Source organism: Tamandua tetradactyla, chromosome 13, assembly GCF_023851605.1.
Source record: "Tamandua tetradactyla isolate mTamTet1 chromosome 13, mTamTet1.pri, whole genome shotgun sequence".
NCBI classification, from domain to species: Eukaryota; Metazoa; Chordata; class Mammalia; order Pilosa; family Myrmecophagidae; genus Tamandua; species Tamandua tetradactyla.
Window position 1 is genome coordinate 65,626,649 of NC_135339.1, and position 19,457 is coordinate 65,646,105.

Sequence of the window (19,457 nt, forward strand, 5' to 3'; positions counted from 1 at the left end):
CCTCTATCCTCGAACAGGCACCCCTTCCTACCCCTGTGGCCCATCCCCCAATTCAAGAGACAAACTGAATTTTTCAGGGAGCAATCCCATTCGGTCACATGTCCATGCAGGGCTCCAACCCCTTCTGGGAGCCACTGGCTCCTTTTGCCACCTTCAGAGTATCAATCCACATGGATGACCTACCAAAAATTCAACCCTCGTTGGGTATCAGCATGCTTCGAGAACCTGTCAAAATGCAAGTTCCTGGGCTCCACCCCCAGAGATGCTGATTCAGTTGGTCTGGTCAGGGCCTGGGAATCTGCAATTGAATGTGCAGGACTGTGAAACTAATTTTCAGGCCTTTGCACATGCTGTTGCTTCTCCAGGCCAACGTCCTAGTGGGCTAAGGGGTCAACGAATCATGGTGACCAGCTATCTGCCACCTCCCTGGGAGTGTGATGGATTCCAGGATTTGGGGACCTCTTCCCTCCAGGCTCTGTGTCCAGGTTGGTAGGGCCGCCCTGCCTCTGGCCAGGGGAATCGTGGCACAGAAACACACGTGAGCAGCACACTCACTTTCTCCATCGCATCACTGCCACATGGGCCAGAGGTAGTTTGCCAAATCAATCAGGCTTCTTTTCTTTCCAATTAGATGGCTTTGAACCCCAGGGGTGACATCAGGCTGAAGATCCAGAGCCATGAAAATAAAAAGTATTTAAAAACACCAGGCCGGGTGAGATGTGCCAGAAACCAATGCCTTCACGAGACACATTCACTTTTGGAATGGGCCATTGAAGGGTGCCAGGAATATCTTGGCCGTGTTCGCTAAACAGCCTGGGCTTTTCTTGCTGAGGATGGGTGGCTTGGGCAGACAAGGGAGCCTTGAAAATTTCTTTGAAAAGTCTTGCTGATACACTCTCCAAGGCTTCCTTTCCAAACTTATCTCCTGCCCTCCCCTTCCCTCTCTTCAGGACACCTCTCCTTCCCTCAAACTTAAGAAACCCATCCAGCCTCTGCAACTTTGCTGCTGTGGTCCCTCCCACCAGGTCACCTTCCCTTAGCTTGCCCCACTCTCCCATATCCTCCAGGACACATCTCCCTTCTTGTGTCCCCTCCCCCCTTGTCTCCCACAGCTCCTGGATCACAGCCAGGCCAGGCCTGGATTAGTTAATGAATTCCTGAGTCCTTCCTGCTTGCTCAATTGAGCTGTGAGCTCCAGGGAGCCAGAAGCCAGCAACTGCCTAAGAGAAATGAAACCTCACAGACCTCTTCACTCTGGAGTGGAGCTAAAGGTTACTGCCATCCCCTCTGTCTCCGTTCATCTCCCTCTGCATCTGGTGAACCACGCCCAGATTGAGGAAGAGTATAGGCTCTGCTCTGTGCCTTGTTGGGCATTCATCTTGGGGAAAACAAGGCACGAGGGGCCTAAAAGACATGGCTTTCTCTGCTTCACAATGGCTCTTCTCATCACTCACCTACTCCAGGGCTTGGTGGGAGTGTGAGAAGCTGGAGACTGGGTTCTGCCCACTGTTCACCTTTGTCTAGAAAAGGAGGAAGGCAGACTAACTTTTTCTAGTAGTTAGGACTTACAGGTGGGTCTTGATTAAAGCAAACCTACTTTATTAAAACTCAACTCACAAAAAGGGAAATTAAGTGGATATTATGACATCTTGCAAAAGGATCCTTTGCCACAACTAAGAATCTCTTTGTGAACAATGAGCCCTTTGCCTAGAAACCCCAACTGGGCTCTTGGGACAGGCTCCAACCCAGTTTATAGACATCATTAGAGCACAAGTCTGGACCCCGGGGCCTAGGTTCAGGAGACAGCAAACTTTAGCAGAAAAGAGTCTGGGTCAGAAGGACCTGATTTTAATCCTGTGTCTGCTTGGCTGGGTGATTTGAAACAATTACTCAACCTCTTTCCTGGCATGTAAAATGGGAACAATACCACCTACCTGAGGTTTTGTGAAGGCTTAACGACAATTATGAGATGGTGCATGCTCAATTCCCGTTACTGAGACAGCAGAGATGCTCCTGGAGGAGGGCAAAACCAGCTCCTGCTCCTGTTTGAGAGCCAGGAACACTTTCATGCTGTCTCATATTAATTAAAAAAAAAAAAAAAAAAGCTTAATCCTCATGGGGTTAAGCACTGCCCATGTGTTCATTCTCATTCAGTTCTTAAATAATCTGATTAAGTGTGACCATTGACCCCATTTTACAGATGAGGAACTGAGGCACAGAGAAACTAAGGACTTGCCAAGAGCACACAGCTGACAGAGATGGGACATGAAAATTATTCTAGAGTCTGCATTCTACCTGCTACAGAATGCTCAGCAGTGGCTGAAGGTAGGTCCTATCTCTTCTGGGGTCAGGCCGATGGGCCCCACGATGGAAATAAATGCCACAGTTGGGTCTTTTTACTCTCAAGTCTAAGATGAGGCCAACTTCTCTCCTCCTTTCAGAATCTATCAATAACCAAAACAACGTCATCAGCTACTGCCATGGATGATGGCTTGCTATGCACTCGGCAGTCTGCTAATCCAATTTTACATGTAATCAAGGCAGGCACTATTTTTACCCTCATTTTCCACATGGGAATGTGAAGATTAGATATTAAATAACCTACCAGATCAAAGAATAGGGCTGTGGCAGAGCCGAGGTTCAATCCCTGTCTGCCTGACTCCAAAATCTAACTCTTAACCCCAAGCAGCAGTGCTTCTCCACAGTGAAACTACAGCAGTGCTGCTATCATTAACTTGGTCCAATAATGCAGATTTTATGATCTCTAAGATGGAAGCTGGACTGAGTTCACCACTTTTCCAAGGGAAGATATAAAGTAAACAGGATTTCACGAGGAACATCAACAGTTGCCTAAAAGAACAAACTCGTAACATTCTTGAGCAACCTCATTTGCATTTAAACGAGCTGGGGCTCCTCACAGAACTGCTGGGTGGGGATGGGACAACTGCTGGTGAGAATCCCTCAGGATCTGCGGCTGCCTGCACCCCCTAGTGGCACAGCCTGGAACTCTCCAGCCCAGGGCCCTGGAGCGGTACAGCTGCTTAGAGAATGGCAAGAGCACCCCTAGATGCTTGCAGATCTGATGAGAATCAGATGTGCGCCTGCCCCACATCACTCCGGGCACTTGGAGCACTGCTCACCTGGAGTATCAGCCACAGCTCACAACAAGCCCTCCCTACTGCACGAAGTCCCCTGGCTGCACTGCCTCATTGGACTGTCCCGTGGAGAACCACATCCACCCCAGTTTACAGGTGTGATGGTCACTTTGAGGTATCAACTTTGGCTAGGCTAATAGTCCCCAGTTATTCAATCAAACGCTAATCTAGGTGTTGCTGTGAAGATATTTTGGAGACATGATTCAAGTCCCTAACTTTAAGTAAAGGAGATTATCCTAGATAATGTGGTTGGGCCTGATTCAATCTCTTAAAAGGTCTCAAGAGGAGAACTGAGGTTTCCATGAAGCAAATTCCACCTGGGGACTGCAGCTTCAGCCCGTGCCTTTACTGCCCACCCTATGGATTTGGGACTTAGCTAGCAGCCCCCATAGTCGCATGAGCTGATTCCTTGCAAAACATGTCTTAATATATATCTTAGCATATATTTCCTTTTGGTTTTGTTTCTCTGGTTGAACCCTGATTGATACAACAGGTAAAGTAATTGGGCTCAGAAGGGAAGGGATTTTGCTCAAGGCCAATGGACTGGCAAGTTGTAGAACTGAGAATGAGGACCCAGGCAGCCTGACATTAAGGCATCTTGGTTCCTGTACAAACTCACTCTCACAGCCACACTCAATCAACAAATCCACCCGGTACAACAGTGTTTCACCCACCACTGCTGCAGAGCCCCCATCATCTATCTCCATTCACCAACCAGAAAAATCTAAGATATGGCAGGTGTCCCTCCTTTACTCAGAAGCCTTCAGTGGATCCTCATTTCACAGTAAAAGCCAAAGTCCTTAAAATGACTAGCAAGGCCCTATGTGGCCTGTGCTGCCCTCCACCCCCAGTTACCACCCTGCCCTGTTCTCTTCTCTACTCAAGCCACAAGCCTCCCTGCTGCACTTCCAACAGGCCAGCATGCTCCCACCCGAGGGCCTTTGCACTTGCTGAACCACTTTCCTGATGTAACCATGTCGCTCCCTTACTTCCCTCAGGCCTCTACTTGACTGTCTTCTGTGAGTGCCCTCTTTCCCAACCTTCTACCTGGATGGCCTCTTCCCACTCCCCTAACCTCCTCTAACCCTTACCCTGCATTATGTCTATTCACAGTCCGCTTCAGCTAGGATTACACTATATTCATTCATTTACTTGTTTGGTGTGGCTCTCTTAGAATGTAAGCTCTGTGAGGGCAGGGACCATGTCTCTTATGCACAAAACAGTGCCTGGAACATCGGAGGTACTCAATATGTTTTGTTGAATCCCTTCCATGTGGCTGCTGCTTTGTACTTTCCAGAGAGATTTCATATAAGTTACTCCATTTGATCCCCACACATTCCACATGACGGATGAAGAGGCAACATAAGTGGCTCAGAAACCCACCCAAGATGAGAGTTGGTCATGGAGAGCCTAGAGTCCCCTCCACCCCCACCCTTCCCCTTACCACCCTCACTACCCCAGGGGGGGTTGGCAGACCACCTAGAGCGCATATAGCACTGAGGAGAAATGGCTGCCATGCAATCGCCTTTCTCCCAGCAAGGTACTTGGCCCTCACCAGCCCTTGTCATTGTCCCATACCTGAACCCAGGCTCCAAGTCACCCAGGCAGAGCTGGGATTCAGCCAATAGCCAGGGCTCCCCTGGGGTTGACCTAAGGCTCACAGTCCAGCCAGAGGGTGTGCCACGCCCCAGAGGACAGTGTGGGTTCTCCACCATGAAAGGTACATGACCCAGGGAGCCCAGATCAGGCTGATTGAACAAGGTATTCCCTCTACCTCCCTCTACAAACTGGCACTAAATGATCTTTCCAAGCTGCTTTCCATGTGTCCCTGTCCCTGATCTGTAGTCAAACTGGACTAAATATTCCTTTCCCAGTATGCCCGGCATTGTTCTATATCCATGCCTTTGCCAAGACTGTAAACTCCACTTGAGCACACCCTCCTCCTTTCCACCATTGCCAGTGGCTGAAGGCTACTGTGTGCTCTGGAGACTCATTCTCCAAGCAGTAGCACCTGAGCCCCCAAAAGCTCCTGCTTTCTTCCCTCAAAGCCAGAAAAGCACTTTCCAGATTGTGTCTTCTGATTTGAGTCTGGTGACCTTTCTTTCCTGACCTGCAGAGCAGTTATGGCAAGTATTCATTCACTCATGCACACGTGATTTCTTCCTTCCTTCCTTCCTTCCATCCATCCATCCATCCATCTGTCCACCTGTAGAGTGGGCATCAATACTGGTGCTAGCCCTGCAACCAAGGTCTTCATTCTCAAGGAGCTGAAATTCCAGCTGTAAGCAACAGACAATTAAAAAGAAAATATGCAAGATATTTAGGATGTGATAAAGGACATGGAGAGAAGAAGTAAGATGAGTTGAGGGGGCAGACAGACATTGGAAGATTGGGGCAGCTTCTCTAAGAAGGTAACAATTAAGCAGAAATTTTAAGGAGCATCTTTGTGAGAGATTGGGAAGAACATTCCAGGCAGAGGGAACAGGACTGACATGTTTAAAGCTGTGGCTGAGTAGACTGTCGGGGTGGGAATGGGTCAGGGGCATGAGAGGAGTACAAGCTGAGATCGGAAAGGCAGGCAGAGGCCACATTATGCAGGGTTCTGGAAAGTGGGATAAGACATTCATTCCAAGTGGGATGGGAAGCCTCTGGGGGAATTTAAGCAGAAAAGTAAATAATTTGATGTTTATTTTTGGGAGATCACTCCACAACTATGGTGTGGAGAATGACATGTAGAAGAGAAAGGAAATGGGAGCAGAGAGACCAGATCTTCCTGGGGAGTTGGAGGGGACTTCTAACAAGGTGATGGTAGAGGTGGGGAGAAGTAACAGATCTAGAGGTCAAACTGACAGTTGAAAGAAAGGGGAGAATCAAAGATGACTTCTACGTGTTAGTGGACGGTGTCAGTTACTGATATGGGAAAGGAGGGATGAATTTGAGGCTATGTTGTCATCCAGTTTTCAAAGATCACCCATCCTGAGTTCTCTATTAGGGGTAAGCTGCTAGGCATGGAGATGAACTTTCTTCTATTGGCTTCAAGGCTTGGCTCTGTGCTCAATAAGAGAGACTCTAAGGATAAACTGGGGCTTTAGGGACTAAAATGCAAGAAGTGATGTCCTGGGGAACAGTGTCTGTTTTCTCTGTGCAAACATTCCTGGTTGGGGTGACCCTGAGAAGCTTTCTAAGTCCACTCATTACAGAGACAGGGTGGAGCCCTCAGTATGGATTCAAATTTGTACTTGGCTATAGACATGGGCAGTCACCTTCTTGGAGCCTAGTTTCCCATTTGTAAAGTGAGAACCTCTGCACCCACCATGCAATATGGTATAACAGGAAGTGCCTAGCACGGAGCTCCCTGTAGCTATGAGCACACAGTAGATGCTCATTAAATGATATCAACAGCGAGCACTTACTGAGAGTGCTCAAGTAGTTTCTAGCTGGCAGTGTTCTAAGTGTTCTTATGTATATTAATTCATTTAATCTTCAATACAACCCTATACGGTAGGTATGAATATCATCACCAATTTACATAAGAGGAACAGACACAAAGAGGGTAAGAAACCCACCCAAAGTCACAGAAGAGAAGCGAGGCTCCAAACTCTGGCGGTCTGGTTCCAGAGTTGATTCATTTAACCATGACACTAAATGGTCATTATCACAAGCATGCCAATGTAAATCAGATTTCTCCATCTATCCTTTTCCTGGCCTGCAAGAGGAAGGCAGAGTACTGAGAGGAGGCTTTCCAATGAGTGAGGTGGCCTGGGTGGGGCCCTGAATTGCTTAAGAAGCAACACAAAACTGAGCCTCAGAGATGGGTGGGGCTGAGGGACCTAAAAGGTCATCTGGCCCAACCCTTGCTTTACAGGGGGAAACTGAGGCCCAAGGAGAAGGGACTCACCCCCAAAGCCACAGAGAGCAAATGAGCAGCTGAGCCAGGCCTAGGTATCATGGCTTTAGAAAATGATGATAAGCTGATATTTCTATAGTGATTATGTACTAGGGACTGTGCCACAGTAACTTAAACTACTCTTCTGCAGACACAGAGGTTACAAAACTTGCTCAAGGTTACACAGAGCCAGGATTAAGTCCAGATTCAAGTAGTACACAAGACTACTGTGGCCCAGGCTGTTTCTCAGGAAGGGGGTTGTGACAGCAGATAATCCCAGGTTTGCTTATCCTTCTCAGATCTGAACTAAAGGACGGTAGGACTCCTAAATATTTCTGGGGCTTGTTAAGAATAAATGGAAGAGGCTGTGATGGCCGGTGGTGGTGGCAAGTAAGTCTGAGAAAAGGCCCAGAGGGCAGAAAGCCTCCTACCTGGGACTCTGCAGTAAGTGACAGCTGAGCTGATGCTGCAATTCCTCAGGTTCAAAAGGCAGCCGTGCCCTGCTGTTCACAGGGAGGAAATGCCCTTCTGCACCAGTGGGCAGGCATACCAGGGTCAGCCCATGCCCTGCTGACAGCCATGTGTGCACACAGCTGGACACACCGTCAAACAGGTACACAAACATACACGAACACAAACGCCAACCCACAACTAGATACATTCCTAAACACGGCACATACACCAGACACCTATGCAACCAAACAGGTAAGCACATCCTCAGCACACAGTTCTCAAGACCCCTACATGTACATGCATGGTACATGTACATACACAACCCCACATACTCCCAAATACCCAAACCAGGACACAACTCTCCTCCTCCTAATAAGCATACAAACAAGATTTGTACACACAATGTATACAAATCCATACTCAGAAATACACTTAGTGTCCGCAGGCGCACACTAAGCCACAGGTCAAGGCACTTGGACATAGACCTGTCCAAACATGAGCCAATAACATGAGCCATGTTTACACACACTCCCTCAACCCCAGGAGTCACACCCCAGAGAAGGCTGTCCATACACTCACCACCATCATAAACAGGCAAAATGTGCCAACAGAGCACTCCAGTATCCCTCCCCTCCTGGAAATGCACACAGCCCGAACTCCAAGGGAGCCCTCCTTTCCCAATTAATTGGCAATGCCCACATCCAGGCTGAGTCTAGCTTCCCCACCCAGAGAGACTCCTTCTCTGACCTCAGCGCACAGCACCCAACACAGGGTTTCAGAACTTGCCCCACCCCTCTCTCCCTGTCTCCTTCAAAAATTCAGGGTGGATCTTGGCACCTGCCAGGCAAATGGCAGAACGGGCTGTCCCCCCACCCCCCATCTTGCCTCAGCTGGCCAACGTGCAGACCCTCTCACCCCCACAGCAAGCAGGGCCCGCTCAGAGTTGGGGGCAGGTGGATGGGGAGAGACAGGTCTGCGTGCAAAGCGCTACAAACTCACAGTAATTCAAGTACAATCGTCCCCCCCCCCCGGCCCCCCCCCCCCCCCCCCCCGCCCTCAGGCTCCACTTCCGGACTGGTACCTCCTCTTCCCACAGGGAAAACCACTGCATCTCATTTAACCCCTCCATGACAGCCTCACGCGGGGAGGACACAGGAGAAGTCACTGCCCTGCCTAGCAGTGGCCGCGCAACCGGGGTTGGGGGTGGGAAGCAACCGGCTGCCAATGTTGCAGGGTCTTAGCCCTTCACGAGACACCCTCACACCCCCATGCACCCACCTGCACTCCCATCGGGAGGGACTCGGTGAGGGAAGGGGAAAGAAGGTGCGAGTATGAGAGAACTCAGGTGCATGGGCTAGGGAGGGTCAGCAACTGAAGGAGGTTTCCCCCGGCCCGCAGGACCAGAGCGCCGGCAGCAAGGACAGCCGCTCCAAAAAGTCCCCAGCAGGATCCGGGCAAATCGCGGTGCGGAGGGGCGGGGGGTAGCGCAAGCCTGAGGCGGCAAGGGAGGTTGGAAGGCAAAACGCCCGGAGGCTCCCTTACCTGATTTCCTCTTCGAACTGCCATAGTCCCTGAAAAAGAAGCAACAACAGATAGACATGGTTAGGGCCGGGCGGGGGTGCAGGCCTACTGGGCTGCTGCGGGGGTGCTGCGGAGGCGCCCACGGGCCGGCTGCGGTCTGTCCGCCGCGCCGCTACTCATGTGATCTCCACCGCCAGCAGAGCCGCGCACCGCAGCCGCACGCACTGAGCGCCGCGCGCCCGCCCGCGGGTTCCCCGGCCCTGCCTCCCGGGCGCGACCCACCCGCCCCGCCCCGCCGCCTGCACACTCCGGCCCCCGCCCCGCCCCCGCCCGCAGAAGAGGGGCTAGGTTGCCCTCTCCAGTCCCCTCCCACCTACTCCAATTCTCAGTGGATGGGAGAATGAGGCAGGTCCTCACGCACTTTATAAATAGGGAAACAAGCACCCAAGTGGGCGCCAGGTTCTGGCTGGCGCTGGGCGTTGGCTCCCCAACCCCCCCTGAGCGCTTGCCCTCCGAGTTCTTTGCATGGTTTATGCCCACCTCGCCTTTAAGTCACGACTGGAATGGCACCTCCTCAACATGCCTTCCTCCACATCCTCTTCTCCCATATAAAAACACCTCTCAGTTTTGTCCTCCTGTGATTGTAGATTTGTATCGTCTACCCCACTTCCCTCCCCGGCTCCGAGACTAAAGGCACACTGTGGCTTGTTCCATCCGACTGCATCCCCTGGTCCGAGGGCAGAGGGTGGTGGGTAAATATTGGTTGTAGGCTGAATGTCCAGGGCTGAGGCTGGGAAATCTGGGAATTCAGTACGAGGCAGGCAGGGTACCAGAGCCTGCCCTGCTGCAGGGAGTGGGAAGGGGGTGGACGGTGAGCTTCTCAATAAAGGCGCATTGGGTTCAAATCCTGTCACTGACCATGACTGGCAGGAAAACCTTAGGCACTTAACCCCTCCCAGCCTCCATTTACCTTCCCTGGACCACCGAAGGCTGCCCTGCCCTTTAGCAAGGAATGACCCCTCCCAGGATCAGGCTTAACTTCTCATATCCTACTGTGGTAGTTGTCAACTTGGCCAGGTGAAGGCACCTAGTTGTTACTGTGGACATGTACCAAATGGTACGTGAACCCCATCTGTTGCTCATTACATCTGCAGTCAGCTAGGAGGCAGTCTGCTGCAATGAATGATGTTTGATTTAATTGGCTGGTGCTTAAATGAGAGAGCTCAACGTAGCACAGCCCAAGCAGCTCAGCATACCTCATCTCAGCATACCTCATCTCAGCACTCGCAGCTCAGCCCAGGCCTTTGGAGATGCAGAAAGAAATCACCCCGGGGAAAGTTGCTGGAACCCAGAGGCCTGGAGAGGAGGCCAGCAGAGATCACCCTGAGCCTTCCCAAGTAAGAAAGAACCTCAGATGAAAGTTAGCTGCCTTTCCTCTGAAGAACTAATGAAATAAATCCCCTTTTATTAAAAGCCAATCGTCTCTGGTGTGTGCATCCCGGCAGCTAGCAAACTAGAACACCTGCCCTCACCTGCCCTTTTGCCTTCAACACTCCTCACTGCTGCCACTCCCTAGTCCTCAGTAGGCTCCGTTATTCTGAATTGCACAAAGTTCTTATAAGTGCTCAGGAAACAGTAGAAGCACTGGCTGGGTATCAACCTGGGGACTAGATGAAAATGCTTTCTGTTTCCCCCAGGGCCAAACAAAACAAAATGCTAAATGTCCGTCTTTGGTCTAAGAGACCCCACCAGCTGGTCTGCCCGCTGGAACGAGGAGGTCTTATAGGGGCAGGGATGGCAGGTACAACAGGGGTCAAACTCCTGGAGACTCCACGATCTTCTGATTCTAGGGATTAAGGAGATGGCCTGGGCTTTGGGGGGGGGGGTATTTGTTAACCTCCAAGGTAATTTGCATGCACTGCAAGAGGTGAGAGCTCACCCTCTCCCAAGCTTCCACGCTTCCTCAAGTTTGGGCTCAGAGCCCACTGCATTTAAATGCTGGAGGAGAACTCTGCCTAGGAACGAGCATGTCTGACACACATACACCTCTCATCCTGCTTTCGAATCCCTTTGGTACCCATGTCTCCTTCATTCCTCGCTCCAGCACTAACAGGAAGGTCCTATTATCCTGATTTTACAATTGAGGGAACACAGGTTCAGCCTCTGCCCAAGGAGGAAGGGCTGTCATACTCCACAGAGGGGACAGTACCGGAACTCGTGTTTCTTTCTTATCTGCGTTGTTACCAGACAAAGGCCCTGGATTCTTCTGCCTGGCGTGCTCAACAACCAATTCCTGAGACACCAGAGTTTAAAGAGAGAAAGAGTTTATTACTAGGTGCATAATAGGAGAGCAGATACTCATTCTCAAGCTTTCTCAGGGAAAGCTTCATATCCTGAGGGCTAAGTAAGGAGACCAGACAGAACTGTGCTCCGGGGTGCTTGGCTGTGCCCCCTGTGTATCTCAATTTGGGGAGAACTCCCAGTGGGGAGGGGAATATTATGAAGAGTTTGTGCCCTTCCCAGAAGACTTTTCACTCCCAAGAAGGCAATTAGTTTCTCAGACTTTTTTGCAGATTGAGACTGGGCTCCTGGGGAAGGGCAGGGAACAGTGACCATGAACAGCTGCCTTCCCTTGCCCCATTTTGCTGCTGGAGTGGCGCCACCCCCTTCTGTTTATGCAGTGGCAGGCTGCAGTGGGATCCTTTTGGAGCGAACAGCCCAGCGGGGAGGCAGACAGGTTATTATTCCTGCGTTTCAGGGGAGCACATGGAGGCACAGGAGCCGAGAAAGGACATAATTCACACGTGCCAAGTGCCTCCTTTGTGCCAGGCCCCCAGTCAGTGATTCTTGGTCTGGTCATTCAGGGAGTCACTGGAAGACCTGGTTAAAATTTATATGTGCCACCCCACCCCAACCTACAACATTGTCTGCATCTCAACAAGCTCCCCTAAGGATTCCGAGGCTGGATCTGAGTTGTCTGAGAATGGTGGGCCCAGGCACAGTCTCGCCTCTGTCACTGCAACCCTGACAGGTGTGCAAAGGTGGTGCCAAGGACTCCAGCTTACCACCCCCCACCATAATCTCCATCAGGCCCCCAGCACCCCTTATAGACATTTATGCTAAGTAACAACAATGTGTTTGCTGTGCCAAGAAAATTTAAAGATAAATTTCCCAGCCTGTCTTTCAACCAGACTGAATCTTTCCCACCAAGCACTTCTGGGTTCCCTGCAGGTGACTGTGCCCTCTTGTTTTGCCAGTAAGAACGTTTTGCCAGAAACTTTCTAAGTTTCACACACTGAGTGAGTGGGACTGAGAACTCAGGGCTAGCTCTGGGGCTCAAGACCAATTCCCAAACATAGCCACCCCCTAGAGCAGGGAAAGGAGGGGAATGCAGGGCCGTTGGAGTTGAAAAGCACATGGGCTTATAGAGTAGAGGAGGAGGTCCTGGCAGTGGGGTGGCCAGGCTGTGACTCAGTGGTGGGAATAGGAGGCACAGGAATTCTTCACACAGTGCCTGGCCTCCAGCTCCAGCAGGCGCTGCCCTAACAGGAAACCTCTTGGAGATTTCCGATTGGGTACTTCTTAGCAAAGCCATTTCATATTTTTAGCTGCTGATCTGCTGAGAAGCAGCTTAGGTATCCAGTGCCTGGGACTCCCCCATCCCTCACATACCAAAGCACGGGGGAATAGGCAGGGTTCCCCCACCTCTGGCATGCCCACCTCCCACTGACCTACAACCAGTCCTGGCCTGGTAGGACAAAAGGGCCCTCTTTAGGTTCAGTTCCTTAACAACTCAAGACCCCCCCCACCCCCACCCCCTTCAATCCCCTTTCCTGTCCATCCCGCCTCTCTCCGATTCTTGTCCTTGCTAGTGCTGACCGCCCCCACCCTGCTAGCACTTCCACTCCTGAGAGGTCATAGTCTAGCTGGCTTCCGACTTGCTGCTGAATCACTCTCTCCCGGGAGCTGCCAGAAGGAGAGGAGGGAGGGAGGGCTGGTGTCTCCCTCTAGTGCTACTGAAAGACTCCATCAGGCCACCAGGCCTTCTCTGCAACTGGTCCAGGGCTGACTGCAACCACACACGGGGAGGCCAACAGTCCTGGTTTGCCCAGGGCTGAGGGAGTTCCAGGACATGGGGCTCTGTATGATCAAAACGGCACAGTTGGTCACCCAGTGGCCCACGGGTCTGGACTGCTGGGGAGATGCACTTCCCTGAGACCCAGGAGCCCCACTCCCATTGCCCATCCCCCATCTCCCATCCCATCTAAATAGGGACTCTTCAGACTCTCTGCCTACTTCCCACCCCCAGCTGCGTGATATGGATAGTTCATCATTGGGCCCTTCTCATTGGATGATGCAGTCGGTCTTTGAGTGAGGACAGATTCTGAAAGCAGAATTCCAGTTCAAATCTCTGCTACTGGCTGGCCAACTGGAAATCTTGAGCTAATTCCTTCACCCCCTAAGTCTCAGTTTCTCTCACATAATGTAAAATGTCTTGTACCCACTTTATGATACATAATAGTGACTGTGCTATATCAGACCTGTTTTTAATGACATCATTCTTTAATTTTTTCTTTCCAGATGATGATTAATAAAAAATGGTGCCAGGTACCATAGTAGTAACAGAACTTGCTGTTTTCTGGGATTCTTGCTCTTTACTTTTTTGTTCTTTTTCTTTTTTAATGGAGTGTGCTGGATGTCTCTATAAATTTTGTTCAGATGACTGCAGAACCTGGAAAAGTTGTTGCTGCTATTGATGCATAGCATACTGCTATTGGTTTATATATATATAATTTGAATTTTTGGAAACTTTAGCTGTGCTGTCAACTTTAGAAAAAGTATCCTAGTTGTACCATGTTAGTTGGCACTGTAAAAAAATTAACAGTCATACTGGTCTAGAAACATTAAACTTAATTTTTTTCCATTTGTATAGGGGTAACACACTGTATTAAATATGTAAGATCTCATCTACATGGGTTTGATTATAGAAGCTAAGAAAGTATTCTCTAAATAATGAAAAAAAAAAATCTTTTACATAAAGGGTTTTGCATAGTGCCCGGCACATAGAAAATACACCTGAACCTGTTTGACCCCACCTCAGTTCCTATCCAGATGACAAAGACCAATTTAAATTTGGAACCTGCAAGAACCCCTTAAAGCAAAAGGAAGTGACTTTTTGAAAACTCACCTGGATGGAGCAGGAGCTGCATTCCAGCCCTATTTTCAGTTGAGGGCTCTCACAGGCTCCACTGCACCAAGTGGTCTGTGTGTGCACGGGAAAGCCTGTCCCTACACATTGAACGTTTGAACCCCACTGACAATCCTATGGTGACACTGACCCACAAGAATTGGCACTCACCTCCAGAGGCCTTTAGTGAAAAGTGTTTAACCTGCCAAGGAGTGGCCAACTCAGAGCCTGAACAGATGTAAAGGGCTTTGCCTTTTCATGCTAATGGGCACCCAGAAGGCTCAGCTTCTCTTATTGTTCATTTCTCTTGGTGATAGATCTGTGCTCCTTCACTGGGCTTTTCCAATGAAGGACTGGTGTTGGAGACAGCAAAGAGGAAAAGGCTAAAGGGAGGGGTAGAAAGGCATTTCACAATTCACTTGTGTTGGCCACCTGTCTTAACACATAACTGCCCACTCTGTGTCCTCTCTTAGAAATTCCTGGTATCTGAAGCAGGCAGAGCAAGTGTTGAACCATTTTACAGAAGAGGAGACTGAGGTCCCAAGGGATTACGTGGATTGCCCAGACCCTTGAAGCTAAGCTGACAGTCCCAAGTGCTGCCCGAGGGCTATGTGGAGGCAGAGGCAGGGGACGTACAAGCAGCAGGTATTAGGCTCTCTCTGGAGGAAGAGGCAGCCATCCTGCCTGATGGGGTTCCCAGAGTGAGAGGCGAAGCCAGGTAGAGCTGCTCAGGTGAATAGGAAACGAAGCCCAGTGTGGCCTGGCCTGCTTCTGTGGAAGGACACTGAGTCCCTGCCAGGTAGAATTCTGGCAAGGGCTGGAAGGACTGGGTCTTCCACTGCCTGCCACCTCCTCCCTTGCATTCTCACTGCCATCAGTGAGTGCCCTGGCAGAGGAGGACACATGCTCGATGTTCTCACCCTCCTGTCTGCTGGCTGACATTGACTGCTCAGCCCAGGATGCCCGTCTGCCAGGCCTGCAGCTGCTGGAAACTGCTTGAAAGTCTGGCTGGTTGCCTGGCTGGTATCTAGCATACAAAGGGAGCCACACTGGTTACACTCTGGCCAGGGCAGTGGATGTGGAGCCTTGAGGTGTGTGAGGATGATTTTGACCACTGACAATATGCACTTACCCAGCTCCTGCTGGGGAGAAAGATTCTGGGGGCTGCAGGGCATCCAAGGCAGCTTCCTGGAGGATGGAGCCTTGAACTAAGCCTCAAGGATGAGGGACGCTTGGATTCATGGAGGGAACAGAGAATAGGAAAGCTCAAAAACAGAAGCAGAAACAAGCTGTTATGAAAAGCAGCTCTGAACAAGGAGAAGTGAACTGGTGAAGGTGGAAGTGATGAACAGGCAGGGAACCAGGGAAGGCTTTGATGTGTGGCTGTGAAATCTGGAAGGTTTCAGAATCAGGGAATGTTGTGGTCAGAACTGGGCTGGAGGAAGATTTTGTTAACGCAGAGATGGACAGCTGGGGGAGAGGCGGCAGGGGAGAGGCTGTGACAAGACCAGTGCTGAAAGCCAAGAGACTCAGCAGCTGGTAGAATGGGGCAAACCACTTAAAACTAGTGCTTTTCAAATGACAGATTGTGACCTGTTATTGAGATCTGAAACAAATATGTGTCCCAATAAACATTTTAAAGATGGAATAGCCCAGAAATGATCAGTGAGTCACCCATAGTAAGGTAAAGGATTGTTTTGTCTATCTATATGTCTGTCTGTCTCTATTGGGTTGTGATGTGAAATTTATTTCTTACTATGGGTGGCAGGCAGGAAAGTTTTAAAAACAGATTCCTGGGACCTCGATTTCTTCATCTCTAACATGAGGATGCTCTGAGAGCCCTCACAGGGCTGTTGTGGGAATTTTCATCCTCTAAGGAGCCAATACAGGGAGGCCAAGTGTGTGAAGTTGTTGGTCCAGAAGCCAAGTAAGGGGGTCTGAGCGAAGGGGCCTCAGGTCAGCTAAGGTTTGGAGAATGCTGAGGGATTAGGGGGATTCCCCCACCTCACCATTCCCCAGTCCCCCTTCCCCCCTTAACTCCAAGCCGGATTTTTGTTCTGGCTTATGAGAGCCTTTGCACGGAATGGTCGTGAGGGGCAGTGACCTCCAGGCATGACAGGCGAGGGGCATGAATGCTGTTCTTTGCCCCCTTCGAGCCCTGATCAGAACTGTTGCACTGAGGGTTCTTGTGTCTAACAAGAATCTGTGCTTTCTCAGCAGGAGCTGTGTTTTCCAGGGATCTGAGAATGGGCCCCATTGTGAGCGATGAGGCTGGAATTCCTGCCCCGGGAGAAAAAGCTGAATTCCTGAGTATGGAAGGGGTCTTGCCACTGCCCCCTCCCCCACCCCTCCACCCACCCGGCTGGTGAACCAGAGAGGCCAGACGCTATGGCCATCACAGACCCCAGAATCTCAAACACTCCAGAGGGACTCTGTGGCTGCTGCATCCACAGCAAAATGACAAAGCACTGTCTACTTATCTGTCTGTCTGTCTCCTCTGACTTGATCCACCATTCTGGGCAAAGACCCAGAGTGAGTCTCCAGCCCAGAGATGGGCTCTACCGTGTCCAAGCCTCAGAGCAGAGGGTTAAGAGTGTGGGTGGGTTTAAACCCGGGCTTAGCCACTTATCAATTTGTGATGTTGGCAAGTTACTTAACTTCTCTGCACCTTCAGTTGTAAAAGGGTGATAAAAATAGTCCCTACCATATGGCTATGAAAATTATGTGGGATCATATGCAAAGCTCTTAGGATGGCATCTGGCACATGGAAAGCTTGGGTTCAGAAAAGGGACTACATTTGGAGTGTGGACAGTGGCCAAGATAAGGGAGGTGCTGACTGGCTCACTCATGAGTATGGATGGCATAAGACCCAGGCTCCATTGCCCAGGGTGCCGACTCAGAGCCAGTCAACCAGGATGCGCATTCCAAGGAGCCAAGGACTCCTACCTAGGCAGTGACTTGGACAAGCAGTGATCTATGGGGAAATAGAGGATGCTCTATGGGGGCACAGGGAGTGGGGTGGTAGGGTAGAGGTGGAGACAGAAACCCAATGCTAATTTTCTAGAGAGGGAAAATGAGGTATGGGATCGCCAACCCAGCCCAATTGGCCATAAATACTATGAGCTCCTACCAAACATGGATTCCAGGTACCCAAGCTCCTACTCTTGGCCAGGGGGGTTCCCTGGACTTCTGAGGACTACATGCCAGAGATGTGGAGAACTATGGCAGGGCCAGGACAAAATATGGTGATGGGGTTCCACTGCCAAGTTCTTAAAGGGCAAGGGGAGTCTTTCTGTTTGAAGGCCTTCCTTATATCTCTCCAAGTCCATCAATCCATCCCTGCATCTGTCTATCATCCAACCATCCATCCATCTGTCTGTCTATACATCCATCCATTCATGCTACAACTGAGAGCTGCTATAGAGCCAGCTTTGTGCCTGAAGCAGTAGAGTGCAGAAGACACGCTGTCCTACCGTCAAAGAGCACAGTATCAGCTGGAAGGACAAGACATACACACAAAACCCCATTGCCAGCATACCCCTGGAGGAACTGAGTATGGGAACGTGAATGGACATTCGCACACTGCTGTTTATGGCGGCAGTGTTCTAGATTCACAATGGATGGAGGTGGCTAAGGGTACACCGACTGAGAAATGGAAGGGGGAACTATGGTGCATACATATAATGGACTACTGAGAGGCCGCAAGAAGGAATCAAGTTGTGAAGCATATAACTAGGTGTATGAACCTTAAGGACTGTAAGTTGAATGAAATGTCAGGGACAAAAAGGCAAATATTATCATGCCGCAATCAGATGGATTGACTAAAATATAAAAACTCGATGAACTGAAGTCGAGGACTTGGGCTCTCAGGTTGGGGCCTACTGTAAAGGGTCCTAGATTGTAAGCTCTTACAGCAGTCACATATATTCAGGAGTTATAACTGTTATTTCTAAATTCTGAGATACTGAGCTGTTTGTATATAATTTGGTTGTTCCCAGAGGCACCTGAGACTCAGAGTTAGAGTTCTGAAGCTATGTAAGTCAACAGAAACTGTTTAAAAAGTTGAAAAAGTGATCAGACTTTGAGTAGAGATATGAATGAAGCTGATCCGGCTAGGACTAAGGTAAATCAGAATACAGGGTAAAGGATGATATCGTCCATATTTTAAAACTTCAACTTCTGTGTGAGACCAAAGAAAGAGATATTTATTTGGGGCAAAGTTTATATTTTGGGTAGTGTGTTACCTAATTTAACTTGCATGGTCACTTCAGTTGAACACCATAAATACATGGAATCTTGAATAGGGCATGAGATTTTGTTGATTTGTCCAGGTTAGTATGATGCCCTGATATATCCCACAGTAATTTGGGCTGTGAATAAAAAAGTATTTGCAAAGTCCCTTTGGAGGACTGGGGAGAAAGGAGGAAATATTCAACTTTCCCATTTGGAGAATTTCTGATATTCTCGCAAGCAGTGGGGACAACCAAATCAACAGGCCAAACCCTCAATCTTGGGTTTCGCCCCTATGAAACTTATTTCTGCAAAGGATAGGCTAAGTCTACTTAAAATTAGGCCTAAGAGTCACCCCCAGAGAACTTGTTTTATTGTTTAGATATGACCTCCCTCTCTAAGCCAATTCGGCAAGTGAACTCACTGCCCTCCCTCCTACATGGGACATGACTTCCGGGATGAGCTAGGACCCAGCATCAAGGGATTGAGAAAACCTTCTTAAACAAAAGGGGAAAGAAAAATGAGGCAAAATAAAGTTTTAGTGGCTGAGAGATTTCAAACAGAGTTGAGAGGTTATCCTTGAGGTTATTCTTATGCATTATATAGATATCCCTTTTTAGTTTATGGTGTATTGGAGTGGCTGGAGGGAATTACCTGAAACTGTTGAGCTGTGCTTCGAGAGCCTTGATTCTTTTTTTTTTTTTTTTTTTAACTTTTTTATTAATTAAAAAAAATTAACAAACAAAACATTTAGAAATCATTCCATTCTACATATATAATCAGTAATTCTTAATATCATCACATAGTTGCATATTCATCATTTCTTAGTACATTTGCATCGATTTAGAAAAAGGAATAAAAAGACAACAGAAAGAGATAAGATGATAATAGAGAAAAAAAAAACTATACATACCATACCCCTTACCCCTCACTTTCATTTACCACTATTTCAAACTGAATTTATTTTAACATTTGTTCTCCCTATTATTTATTTTTATTCCATATGTTCTACTCTTCTGTTGAT

The 19,457-nt window shown here is 49.2% G+C and overlaps 1 protein-coding gene across 10 annotated transcripts in view; it reads right to left on the minus strand.

Moving 5' to 3' along the window:
* SH3PXD2A (SH3 and PX domains 2A) overlaps positions 1-19,457 on the minus strand; it is a 269,266-nt gene that overhangs the window by 70,396 nt on the left and 179,413 nt on the right. For 9 of the 10 annotated variants that reach the window (XM_077125918.1, XM_077125916.1, XM_077125915.1 and 6 more), the window contains one exon: positions 9,037-9,065. In XM_077125918.1, the coding sequence (XP_076982033.1) occupies positions 9,037-9,065 (29 nt within the window). Of the gene's footprint in view, positions 1-9,036; positions 9,095-19,457 lie in introns of those variants that run through there. The other variant, XM_077125923.1, reaches the window with a different exon arrangement.